Source organism: Quercus suber, unplaced genomic scaffold (genome assembly GCF_002906115.3).
Source record: "Quercus suber isolate HL8 unplaced genomic scaffold, Cork oak 2.0 scaffold_294, whole genome shotgun sequence".
NCBI classification, from domain to species: domain Eukaryota; kingdom Viridiplantae; phylum Streptophyta; class Magnoliopsida; order Fagales; family Fagaceae; genus Quercus; species Quercus suber.
Window position 1 is genome coordinate 797,743 of NW_027069750.1, and position 13,773 is coordinate 811,515.

At 33.7% G+C, this 13,773-nt stretch overlaps 2 protein-coding genes across 2 annotated transcripts; both read right to left on the reverse strand.

Moving 5' to 3' along the window:
- Positions 1-527: 527 nt before the first annotated feature.
- On the reverse strand, positions 528-4,965 carry LOC112023248 (peroxisome biogenesis protein 22). Its single transcript, XM_065782218.1, has 5 exons — positions 4,783-4,965; positions 4,550-4,651; positions 2,602-2,667; positions 963-1,064; positions 528-841 (listed from the first exon to the last, which is right to left on the reverse strand). Exons 1-5 carry the CDS (start codon positions 4,963-4,965, stop codon positions 728-730), a joined length of 567 nt encoding a protein of 188 aa, XP_065638290.1. The 3' UTR covers positions 528-727.
- A 7,188-nt stretch (positions 4,966-12,153) lies between these two features.
- Positions 12,154-13,573, reverse strand: LOC112025517 (uncharacterized acetyltransferase At3g50280). Its single transcript, XM_024058196.2, has one exon. It carries the CDS (start codon positions 13,532-13,534, stop codon positions 12,194-12,196), a length of 1,341 nt encoding a protein of 446 aa, XP_023913964.1. The 5' UTR covers positions 13,535-13,573; the 3' UTR covers positions 12,154-12,193.
- Positions 13,574-13,773: the final 200 nt, after the last annotated feature.

Consider the following 13,773-nt stretch of genomic DNA (forward strand, 5'->3'; position numbering starts at 1 on the left):
AGGACCTAAGCACTCTAAATCTTGTGTTCAAACTTTAAAACAAGACCCACATTAGGAATAAAAAGGCTTGCACTAGATAAGGTGTATGCTTCTACAAGACTCCAAGACCTGGAGAGACCTTAGAGTTTAGAGAAGTTTCTTTGTTCATGTTGTTCTTTGCTTCTACTGTTGAACTCTTTTTTTGTGGTTTTTATATTGTGTTGTCCTTTTTTGAATTTTAGAATTTGATTTATGGACTTGAGGATGGAAGCCACCAATAACACACTCGTGGGTGTGAGTTCTAGGTTTGACTCCCCACAAAAAACCCAAGTCCTCCGAAGCCCCTAGTCAAAGGCTAAGGCATGGCATTCAACAGAAAAAGGCCCCAACAATTAACAATTTTTAAGGACAATCAAATGCAAGCTGTTACTAGTTAGTACCAAAGTACCTAGTTCTTTTATACTGCTTGAAGGCACTCCCCAAAAGACCCTAGTTCTTAATTCAATTGTTACACTTACATCACTAAATATGCATGAATGCAATGCAAGTTTAAGTAAAGTAAACCTTTTATTTATTTAAGAAAATGAATGAGGACACTAATTGTAGTATACTGCAATTACAGCATAGCTGCTGCATAATACAATATCAATAACAATATGTACACAAGGGTAGCAATCTCTGAGAGTAGCGTGTAATAAACCTTCCTTGTTCCCTATTTCTCATTCTCTACATGTAAGATTTTCAAGGTCTACAGACTATCTTCATTGAAAAAAGATTCCAAACTTTTTGAGTTAAAGATGTTTGACTCAGATCTAGAACTTGATCCAGAGGGCGAGATGTACAATTGGAATCTAATGAATTTCTACAGAAAATAAAAAACAGGTACAAAAATTAATTTTTAGAAAGGAGAGGCAACAGATAAATGGAGGTGCAGAAAACCATTTTATTGCTCTTGGGAAAAATAAATGAATTAGGGAACTTACAGCTAGCTGAGATAGAGTATCAGGATTTGTGTCAACATGCCAATCTGGCTCCAACTGCCGCACAAAAGACAGTCTTCCATTGTCTGTGCTACAGAATAGTACCTACAGAACAATAATATACATAGATTACACCATCCATGTAAACTGAAGGATAAGTCGTTAACAAATGTAACTCTTGTATTTTATAGGATTCAAGTTTGTCCAATTCTGTTTATCAAAAAAAAAAGTTTGTCCAATTCTATAACAGTGCTAAGCCAAAGATACAAGGCGATATGACAAGAAACTGTATGGTATGTGAGCCCTACGCCAGTAAGGCACTGTATGGAAGGGAAAGAACTCTAGGTCTTCTACTGCAACAGAAATTCAACAAATTAACTAACACATTATTTAAAAGATGCACAATAATCTCTTCTTTTATTCACTGGCAAGGAAAAACAATTTAAGCTGTGTTTGTTTTATTAAAAATAATTTCTATACTCATATGTAGCTTTGCTAAAGATAAAACTTTCTGTGTTCAAATTAAGATGAATGATTCTAACACGTTGAAAAGGGTAAATGGACCTCCTTCAGTAGCCTTTGACATTATGTGTAGAGTTTTTTATGCCGGCCTCCACGTTTGTTTCACTCCAAGCTACTCCTTTTCTTACCTAAGATTTAGCGTGTTAATGGTAAATGCAATTTATCAGCGAAAAGTGGTTATATAGTAAGGCATATTTTGAATAAAGGCAAGTCAGAAGTTACACAAATTTACGTGGCAAGAAAAAGTATCCTTAATCCTTATTTAGAGAAATATTAATCTTATTTAACTACCATCCAGTGACTCCAAATGATCGCTGACTAGTATTGATGTCATTAGAGCCAAAAGAATTTAATTAAACTAAGAGTATATTTATAATCAAAAAGTTATGTAGTGAATTTGGACAAGTTTTTTAGTAAAAATAGAAAACCATATATAAACTGTACAGGAGCTCAACCTAGAGAAGGCTTGAGGGTACTAGACATTCAAATTCAAGGTCTCAGGTTTGAGCACTCTTAAAATAAATAAATAAAACAAAAAACAAAAAATTGAAAATTTGAAGATGTTATGATGCAGGTTGTATTGATCTAGTTTAAATATCCAATTTATTGTCATTTTCCCTTAAAAACTAGCACTTTAATTGGTTTCAACCTATTCACTTGCATCAAGAGTCTTGTAGCTCAACTAGCACTTCCTAGTGTTTCTAATGGAGACATCCAAGTTCAATTCCCCCTCACCCAACAATTGAATTATCAAAAAAGCAAAAGACCTGTTCAATTGCAGATCCAAAATTATATTACCAAACTAGAAAATTGACTAGTCACAATTACAATGCTTCTATTTTTGGTCAAGTGAGGTTCTGGTGACTTGATATAAGTTTGAAGAAATTCAATTCAGATTATAGTCCTTCTGATTCCATATGAATAAGAAACAGCGAGTGTTGAGTATGACAGTAACGCAGGCTACTACAAGCATGCTCCACCATCTTAGTGCAGAAGGTGTCCAGCATCTTTAGCATTGCTTTAAAAATTTTCTGCTAGTATCCTCATCTGAGGATTAGGAGGGAGTCTTGGCCGGTTATATAGATAAATTAAAATACAAACTCAAAAATTGTAAAGACACCTTGTCTTTCATCAGGCCTCCACTTTTGAAAAGACCAGCGTTTTCCAGAGCTAATAGAACCCTTTCCTGTAACATCAGAGCTTTAAAGGTGAGCAATGTAACTGCTTGAAAATAAAAAAGAATTCAACTAAAGTAAAAAGAATTAGAAGGTGACTCCAAAGCGCACATGCACACACACACACATCTAGATAGCCAAATTGGAATCTATAAATAATATCGAGTTGCTGCAAAACTTTTGTGGTACCAGAGAACCCACAAGAAACCCTTTCAACCCCTAACACATATCTTGCCAATAACCATATCAAGCCTACAATTCAGCTGCTCTTATTCTATTCCCCAACGCTCTGAAACAGCTCAGGTTTGACTTTGATGAAATGATGCAGGCCAAGACTTGTGAGGGGTGGTTGAAACCAAGGGATTCAACCAAGAAAATGGGAAACTCCAAGGATGCCACTCAATTTGGGGCAGCAGACTTACTCCACACTACTAAAAGCAAATGCTACTCAACGCGACCAACTTAATTAGAAGCAATAACTCAACTAAACTCCAATTGTAACACAAACTTGCAAATATTTCAGAATCAAAGACACCCTCTCTTCTCTTTCTCTTTGATATTTTATTGGAAATTACGAGGCATGACCAGTCAAGACTTTCAATAAATGCTAAGCAACTTCCAAGGCGCTTACTAGATAGTGAAAAAATTTATTCCCTGGACACAACATACTACACACATTCTCACATAATCCAAAACTTACCAGATAATCAAAGACAATTGACAAATAACACTAATACCAGAAGAAATTAAAAACTTATTATAAATTTCAAGGCATCAAAACCTTCAATTTTTTCAAACACCTTGGTTGCCATTTGTCAACCCCATGCTCGTGTATCATGAAACCAGTCACGGAGGTCCAGATCACAAAACAAGCAACAACTCAACTAAAACCTAAAAGTGCACAAGCATGCACTTAATGATCAGGCCTAACATGAAAATGACATAGTACTCAACCCAAAAACAATTGAATTTCTTAGATGATGGGGCCTAAATTGAAATTTTTTTATCGGTAAGTTACATACTCACACAGTAGATTTTGAACCCACAATCTCACCCTCCAGGCCTCCAATCACTGAGGTCCAAATCACAAACCAGCAAAAACTCAACTTAAACCTAAAAGTTCCAATGCACGCACTTAATGATCGGGCCTAACATGAAAATGACATGGTACTCAACCCACAAAAAAAATGAATTTCTTAGATGATGGGGGCTAAAAAATGACAATTTTTTATTGGTACGTTACACATTCACCTAGTAGATCTTGAACCCACAATCTCACCCTCCACCTTGATTTTACAAGAAGAGGAGATGCTACTTGAGCAAGAGCTCATTGGCCTCAAATGAAATTAACATAGTACTTTGTCTAACAGCAAATAAATTTCTTAAAAATGAAATTAACTTAGTATTCAATCTAACAGCAAATAAATCTCTTACGCTAATACCTAATTTGAAATTCATGTGGTACTCAACTCAACATTCCCAATTTTTTATTTTTTTATTTTATAAGTAATCAAGTTTTTTTGCATGAAAAGTACATTGAGTTCACAATGAAGAAAATCCCCAATTGTAACCACAAAATCTCACAAGTTCCATAGTTCCCTTCCACTGCCCACTTCATTTTAGCCCAAAATAATTATTTACCTGTCCCAACACCTGAAAAAAAGGGCTCTTGTACAGACTACTTTATGAAGGTAAAATGCATTGATAGACCTTACGATATAAGAACTTTATGGCATATAACATAACGGATCTGCAAGAACTACATAGCTAATGTAATGAACAGTCGAAAATAATAAATTAAGATTTTTAAATGACTATAATTATACTTCAGCATAAAATACTAGATTGTAGACATTCAGGTTTAGTTGAAAATGAAATATGAAAACTGCTTACCCCACTTTCATCATCAAGAATTCTTTCAATAAGATAGATGTCACGGAATCTACTGATTTCCAACAGCACTTCCACAACTGATGGCCTTAAAGTGGCATGATGCTACAAGAATAAAACATTTAGTGTCAGATTTCACTCCTCTTTGAATAGACTAATGACTAAACATACAAAATATAACACGAAATGAATATATCTAATGTGCGGGACAGAGAGGCTTTTAGGTGATCAATCACACTACTACCCTTTAGTTCTTTTTCTTGTGAAGGTGTTGGTTTGAAGAAAAGGATACCCTTTTGGATATGATCAACTAAGAGCAGCTGGAGATCCCATGGAGTTAACTCAATCCTTTGAGTTAACTCGTTGGGACTCGCTGCTGAATGAACGGTACTTGTGGAAATGAAGCAAATGTGTGTCATCTTTGATTCAAACTAATGAGCACATTTGCAACCATTATAGCCTGGCTATAAAAGGAGCTTCGTGAGAACCGTGTAGCCAATAATGGATCCAAACAACGTCAGTGTCAAAATTACGGAGCGCAATACGGCATTTACTAGTCTTCAATCCACTACACTTGATCATTGAAATCTTGGCTACATTAATTGTCTTATTTTAGCCACTATTTTTGACGGAATATCTTTCCTTTATTTATTTATTTTTTTTCCTGCATCTTAATCTTTATTATTATTTTTTTTATAAATCTTTATTATTTGATTTAAATTAAAGAATAATACTACAGATACAAACTATTTTACATTGTTTTTATAAACTGCTGATTTGACTTTAGTATTTATCAAATAATTATTAATAAATAAAATTATCATGTTAGTAGTGGGTTCATATTAGAACTAGTAAGAATTTGTTATATTAATAATTTGTAAAAATATTATAAAATATTTTGTGATACTATTAAGTAAAATAAAAAGTAAAACCTATCTCTTTCTTTCTTTGGAAACTGGAAAACTTGGTTATTATCTACTATATTACAACGGGAGATACTCTGCGTGACATATATTTCAACTCGTCTGAGCTATTTTTTGAGGTGGTAACAACAAAGAATTTAAACTACATTTATATAAATAAATGAAGTTTTTTTCTAAAATAAATTTGAATACTAAATACAATTTAAAATTTAAAATTTTTAATAATAATATTAATAAATTATTATTAAAAAGATAAAGAAATTATTAGAAAGTTTGACACAATTATTTAATGGATTGAGTTAGAGTTGAGCCATTTCTTTGAATAACTTACATTGACATGACACAAACATAACCCATTAACACAAATTTCCACCTATACATTTATGCTCCATAACATTTTGCATATTAGTTTTTACAAAATTTACGTGATTCGGTAATGTTTTTACATTCACAAAGTTGCACTAATTTCACTATATTAGAGAAAATTTAAGGGCCGCAAACTGCAATTATAATACAATCTCTCTAAAAATAATATAAACTCACCTGAAATCTTCATTCACACTCTAAAATACAATAACTACCTATAGTTGTTGCAACAAAAACCTTATCATAGAGAAAAAGTCAAATTAATTAATCATCAAGGGATATGTCTCATAGCTATATAAATAAATAAATAAATCCTTATCTTTTTTCTCTCACATGCACAATATTTTTCTCTTGCGCTTATCTTTTTCTTTTTCTCTATCTCACCGGCGGCTTGCACTCTTTTCTCATTTCGCGGCTACCTCTCTAAACATGTTTCTTTCTCTCTAATTAATAAGAAAAACCCTTCACTCTGATTTTACATAGACTTTGACTACTTCTATTCTCATTCATATTCCTATTGTAAATAGGAATCCTTAGAGCATTAGCATCAGTATGTGCAAAGTTGTGTGAAATGGAAAAACTAACTGATTTTACACATTTTGAGCAAAAAAACACCCACATCAGTGGATGTAAAATTGTGCATAAATGCACAATTGTTACAGTAACCGTGTTTATATGCACTATTACTATAGCATATGCATTTAATATTTTAATGATATCTGATTCGCTCCTTTTTTTCTCTCTCTTCTCCATTTGCAAAACTAACCCTCCCTCATCATGTTCTTTCTTCCTCTGATACACACACTCCCATAGACACAAAATCAAAAATCAACTACAAAAATAAAAAAATCAACCACAAAATCAACAACAAAAATCAACCACTGTAACAAAATTGTTGGATCAGTGACTGGTGATCATGGACCATGGATTGGAGAGGCAATTTGGATCAATGATGTGGATCGGTGTTGATGGAGATCAGTGTTGATTGGTTTTGATGGAGATCAGTGTTGATGGAGTGCTTGTGATGAGTTGACGGAGAAGAGGAAAGAAAAAGATTCTCAAAAAAAAAAAAAGAAAAAAAAAAGAGATGAAAGAGAGGCAGAGATAGAGATAAGGATGGTGTGAAGAAGAATGGGGTATATTCAAAGAAAAAAGAAGTGTTAGGTGGGGATAGGTGGGAAATAATAAAAAAAAGTGAGAAAAGATACTATTTGAATAAAAAAAAAGTGTGTATAATAGATAAACTGATGTAGGATTGATGATGTGGATCGATGTTGATGGAGATTGGTTTTGATGGAGATCGGTGATGGGTTGACGGAGATTAGTGTTGGTGGAGACCAGTGTTGATGGAGATCAATTTTGATGGAGATCGGTGTTGATGGAGTGCTTGTGATGAGTTGGCAGAGAAGAGGAAAGAAAAAGAATCTCAAAAAAAAAAAAAAAAAAGGAGAAGAAAGAGAGAACAAACACAAATAAGAGAAAATTAAATCTTTTCTATTCTCCCATAACAATTTTCTATCATTCCACTTTTTCACCCCTCTAACCAACTAGACCCTAAGGGTTTGTTTGGTTGGAGGGATGGAAAAGTGGGAGAGTAGAAAAGATTTTAATTTCTCTCATTTTTGTTTGGTTGGAAGTGAAAAAGTGGAGGGATGGAAAAAGTAAGTTTGTATAAATTTATTCATGTATCCTTGTTAAAAATGATGCCCAGTTAAAACCAAAAATAGGACAAATAGCCAAAAAAAAAAAAAAAAAAAAAAAAAGAGCAACAATCAAAAGAAAAAAGATTTAAAAAAAAAAGGAAAGAAGAGGCAACAAGGAAGAAAAAGAAGAAGAAGAGGAGCAATGTCCAGGAGGAAAAAAAGAAAAGAAAAAAGAAAGAGGTGAAGAAGAACAATGTACAGACAAAGCTAATGTGCAAGTACACAAGGGCATTTTTGTCTATTAAGCAGCCTCATTTTCTCCTTTCAGTTTTCTTTCCATTTTAAGGAGAAATCTTTTGATGGGCCCAGAGAGAAAACACTGACCCTCACAATTTATTTTCCTTCCTCACCCAATCAAACACACTTCAAAAAAAATTTCTTTCCCATTTTCTCTACAAAGTTTTTTATCCATCTTATTTCACCTCCAAACTCTAAACAAACACACTCTACGTTTAGTTGAAACATACCAACTACCAAGTTGAAGCCAGAAATCCATCAAAGTGGCCTTCAAAGTTCAAAAGTCCAAGTATTTTCCACTTCTCAATTGGGCCTTGTGCTTGTAAACTTTTTCTTCACAAAAATGGGCTTTACAAGTCATTGATTTCTACTTCACGGATTAGGCTTCATACCCATGTTGACAAAAAAAATTGGGCTTTGAAGCCCATTTTATCTTAGGGCAAGATTGGGCTTATCTCCATTAGCCCTTATTTACAGGAAATGAGTCACTAGAATGGATTTATTCCAAACCCACTACAAGTGAAGTACAAGGAAAGTCATTATACTCGCAAGTTTTGCAACTCCGCACGCCCCACTCCTCACTCCAAAATTGAAAATGAGGTTCTGTTTGGGATCAACTTATTTTTTTAAAATTGAAAACTTTTTACTGAAAGTACTGTAGATAAAACTAAAATTAGCTAAAATAGTACAGTGAGACCCATGAATAGTACAAAAAAATGCAGTGAGACTATAAATAGTAGCAAAATAAGCTAAATATTAAAATAAGTTGACAAAAATAATTTTTGCCAAATGGACACTAAGAAAGAAAGAGTTGGTCCATTTTCCAACTTAGTTCATTTTTGTTCTAGCTAAAGAAAACTGTGTTTGCCCCTCACTCCATTCACCAATTTTTCTCAATCTTTTTGGCCCTATCCAACTGCAAAGGAAAAAGAATGTGTTTATTACATGATAGTAGTGAGAAAAAGAAATATCCATATACTTTATACCAGAAAATTTAGGATCACAACTTTATTATATTTCTGCTGTGATAAATTGAGTGTTAGAGAAAAAATAGTGTATCCATATGAAAGTAAAAAAAATCAGAATTTGCAACATCAAAATTGTGGAAAAAAAAAATTGTGATCCTAGAAAAATTCTAGCATTCACAAAGTACCTTTTTTGGTAACAATGTGCTCTCTGTTGTGGTCTAGCCCACGTAACAACTGACAAGCCCTAATTATGACCTTGCCATCGAAGATTAAGAGCATTAGCATCAATATGTGTAAAAGATTCCGTCTATTTACATNGAAAACTGTGTTTGCCCCTCACTCCATTCACCAATTTTTCTCAATCTTTTTGGCCCTATCCAACTGCAAAGGAAAAAGAATGTGTTTATTACATGATAGTAGTGAGAAAAAGAAATATCCATATACTTTATACCAGAAAATTTAGGATCACAACTTTATTATATTTCTGCTGTGATAAATTGAGTGTTAGAGAAAAAATAGTGTATCCATATGAAAGTAAAAAAAATCAGAATTTGCAACATCAAAATTGTGGAAAAAAAAAATTGTGATCCTAGAAAAATTCTAGCATTCACAAAGTACCTTTTTTGGTAACAATGTGCTCTCTGTTGTGGTCTAGCCCACGTAACAACTGACAAGCCCTAATTATGACCTTGCCATCGAAGATTAAGAGCATTAGCATCAATATGTGTAAAAGATTCCGTCTATTTTACATAAAAAACCTACTTTTTCTATTTTACACCATCACTTTTACAAAACATTTACATTAGTTTATCTATTACACACTTTTTTATTTATTAAAATAGTATTTTTCCTCATTTTTTTTTTAATTTCCCACCTACCCCCACCTAACACTTCTTTTTTCTCTTAATACACCCCCTTCTTTTTCACACCATCCTTATCTCTATCTCTGCCTCTCTTTCTTCTCCTTCTTTTTATTTTTTATTTTTTATTTTTTAGAATCTTTTTCTTTCCTCTTATCTACCAACTCATCACAAGCACTCCATCAACACCGATCCACATCACCAATCCCACATCAGTTTATCTATTATACACACTTTTTTTTTTTTATTAAAATAGTATTTTTCCTCTTTTTTTTTTACTAAATAGTTTTTCCTACTTTTTTTTTATTATTTCCCACCTACCCCCACCTAAAACTTCTTTTTTCTCTTAATACACCCCCTTCTTCTTCACACCATCCTTATCTCTATCTCCTCCGGAGGGATGGAAAATTTTTTTTTTTTTTTTTTTTTTTTTTTTGTTGAGAGGAAAAATGAAAGGATGGAAAATGAAATTGGTATAAATTTACAATTATAACCTCATTAAATAAAACAAAAAGTAGCACATATTTTGAGTAAGAAAATTGTGTATGGACACTTCAATTTCTTTTTTTAAAGGAGCACAAGTCAAAGGAAGATGAGCACCAAAAATAATAATAAAATAAAATAATGAGAAGTGCTGGAAAAGACAAAACGAACGAAAAACAAAAAAAAAACAAAGAAGAAGGAAAAAGAAAACGCAAAACAAAAAGACAGCATTCTTTTTTCTAATAACCACGAAAAAAAGAAAATCCAAAATTGGCAAAGAAACAACAAACCCATTTGCCCTTACACATGGGTATTTTTGTCTATTCCATAAATGAGAGTTTTCCTCTCAATTGTCTCCCCATTTTGGTGGGGCCAGGGTGAAAAATCCCGGGCCCCACCAATTTTTCTCCTCTCTACCCTCCAACCAAACACCTATCAAAAATATTTTCTACCCACTTTTCTCTCTTACATTTTTCGTCCTCCCTAAAATCTTTCCAACCAAACAGACCCTTAGTATATTCAGCTAACAAGTCTTTAGTGGGCGTTGATGAGCAAGTGTTGTGTTGCCACGCGTTCCCAAAGAAAATGGACCCTCGACAAATCTATTTAGCATTGGTTTACTTTTTTGAGAAATCCTAACTTTCAATAATCCTGCCTCTTGATAATTGTACTTATTGATAGGTAATAATACACATTCAAAATCGTGATTTCACATTACATTGTTCTATGTTTTTGGTAAGTGTGTGTATTATATGTGTGATGGTGTGTCAAATAAACTATGCTCTATTTTTTATATGCAATGCAACATTGTCAAAGCCAAGTAACTCAAATAGCATATCTTGGTGTTTTCAACAAAGGCTTTCAAGATTCAAACCACTCCCTCCCATTATGCCTGACAAAATTTAAAAAAATATATGCATTGTGATGTCAATTTTTTGAGTTAATGATATGTTTATACTTATATGAACTTTATACTTGATAAGTTTGGGACGATTCTAAATTTTTTGAGTTAATGATATATTAATACTTATATATGCACTGTCTAAGTGCTACGTCGCGTCTAAATCATTCCTTTATGTACAAATAAAAGTTGTATTTTACACCAATAGACGTACAATTCAAGGTGAAATTGTGGGACAAAATTGCAAAATGCCCCTTTTGGACAAACTAAGCAGCGTTTTTCCTTCTTTCTCAAACTAATTAGGGAAATGCCCCTCTTTTGAAAATCGAGTTTCTCAAAATCGATTTAGGCCCTATAACGGCATTTTTAAGGAGCCTATAGTGACGTTTTCAGAACCTATAGTGGCGTTTTGTAACTCGATTTATATAAAATCGAGTTATAGGTAAAAAAAATTAAAAAAATTGCTTATAACTCGATTTATTAGAAGTCGAGTTACAAAACGTCACTATAGGTTCTGAAAATGTCACTATAGGTCTTTAAAAACACCGCTATAGGACTCTAGAATTTTTTTTTATATATATATAACTCGATTTTGAGAAAATCGAGTTTTAAAATAAGAGTATTTCCCTAATTAGTTTGAATAAGATGGCAAAACGTTACTTAGTTTGCCCAAAAGGGGCATTTTGCAATTTTATCCTGAAATTGTGCCTATGTTAAGCCATTTAACATTCAACACTTTTAATAATCTTATTGAATTATTTATAACATTCAAGCAATTCTCTACTTGGTTCTAAAAAGTATGTATTCAGTTTTCATTTTCTCTTTTCTGTATTTAAATTCTAAAATTAAAGATTAAAAAAATCATTTTTATAAGTAAAAGTGTTTAGTAAGTTATTTTGAATACATAATTTAGATATAAAATTCATCATACATGGTTTGGAATTTTTTTCTATTTTTCTTTTTCTTTTTTAAAAGTTACCTTTTTCACTTTTACACACATTTATCAGGAGCCTTTTATGTTTTTACAATATTTACAAAATTGCCATTATATTCATTTTTTATGAAAATTAAAGCGTTGAAAATGTGTATTTATTTTTTTATTCAAATCCAACTCTTAGGACATTCAGAATCAAACATAAGAACATTTATTAGAAGCTTTTGTTTTCCATGTCAAAGATGACAAAGAAGGTTCGTAACAAAATTTAATTATGAGGCTAAAGCCTCCATGAACTCTGCATCGTCTGCCATAGCCTCCAATACCTCAGGGGAAAGACAAGCTTCAAAATCCATGCTTCCTTCTTCAATCCCAGGAAACACGGTTAACTTTCCATCAAACTTATTGCCAACGCCACTTTGCACAGCAATAGGTCTTCCCCAGCCAAAGTCATTACCATACACATTGAATCGCGGCGAGCTTCCTGTGATCAATGCATTACTTGCTATTCCACTGAGTGGCCGTATGTTTGGGGCTTTTACCCAATCCTCTATAAACTTCTTCACCTCTTCTGCTGTTTGAGAAGCAATCTCCTTGTTTATCTGCCAAGCCACCCATCCTAGCCCGTGTTCAAGAAGATTGTCTACGGTAGCTGTTACCTTCCCCAATAAAACCGCATTTCCCAAGTATTCTTCTGGTAATGGTGGTTGTACTCTTTGCCTCATTCCCACAATTACGCGGTAATGAACCTCTTGATTAGCACTACAACGCCTATTGCGAACCACAGATCGCCAAAGATGACCAAGGACTGCTTGAAGGGACGAGATATTGTTGGTGCCCATTTCAGCATTAGCTTTTACTTTGAGTTGTGCAATTTTCTTCTTTGAGAAATGAAAAAATTTTTGTTTGAGAGGTGGGGCTGTGGACTTCTCATTAGAGATTTCATTGGGATGGAAAGGTATATGAATGGGGAAATCGATAATACCATCAAAGAAACAGCGTTGGAAAATTGGAGGAGATTGTGATATGGGACTATTGTTACCTCTAGATATTTCAGACCAAGTGTTAAAGAAATGCCAGAATGAACTGCCATCCACTACACTGTGGTTTGCAGTGCAACCGATGAAGATACCATCAGCAAGCTCAGTAACTTGCACAGCCAACAATGGCTTGGAAATGCCTTCGTAGTTCAATACGCTATTCAATAGAAAGAAGGAGTTGACAATGTCTGGAACATATATGGGATCAAGGATATCTGCCACAGTGAGATCATCTACCATTGCATGAACAAACTGGGCTCCAAGATTATTGCAGTCAACAAAGAAAGATCTGGTTTTGTCATCATCGTTTTCTACCATGACAAGGCGACCAGTAAGAGGGTAGAATATATCTAATGTGCGGGACAGAGAGGTTTTTAGGTGATCAATCACACTACCCTTTAGTTCTTTTTCTTGTGAAGGTGTTGGTTTGAAGAAAAGGATACCCTTTTGGATATGATCAACTAAGAGCAGCTGGAGATCCCATGGAGTTAACTCAATCCTTCGAGTTAACTCGTTGGGACTCGCTGCTGCTGACTGAATGGTACTTGTGGATATGAAGCGAATGTGTGTCATCTTTGCTTCAAAATTCAAACTACCATACTCTACCAGTACTAGATGAGTGCATATGCAGCCATTGATAAGAGAGTGGCTATATAGAAGGAACTTTATGAGAAGCGTATAGTCTGTTTGAGTTTGATTCTCACTGCAATGAACTGTCAAAATGAATTTAGCCATTGGCTTCTGTGCGCCGTCCACGTGAAAACCGAAATCTTGTCTGGCAATATTCCAATCCTCCTCACACCACCTTAAAA

Coding starts and splice junctions, on each gene's coding strand:
- LOC112025517 (XM_024058196.2), bottom strand. CDS start 13,534: ATGACACACATTCGCTTCATATCCACAAGTACCATTCAGTCAGCAGCA.
- LOC112023248 (XM_065782218.1), bottom strand. CDS start 4,965: ATGACACACATTTGCTTCATTTCCACAAGTACCGTTCATTCAGCAGCG. Junction 4,652..4,782: donor AAGAACTAAAGGGTAGTAGT/GTGATTGATCAC, acceptor TTATTCTTGTAG/CATCATGCCACTTTAAGGCC. Junction 842..962: donor ATACTCTATCTCAGCTAGCT/GTAAGTTCCCTA, acceptor TATTTTCTGTAG/AAATTCATTAGATTCCAATT.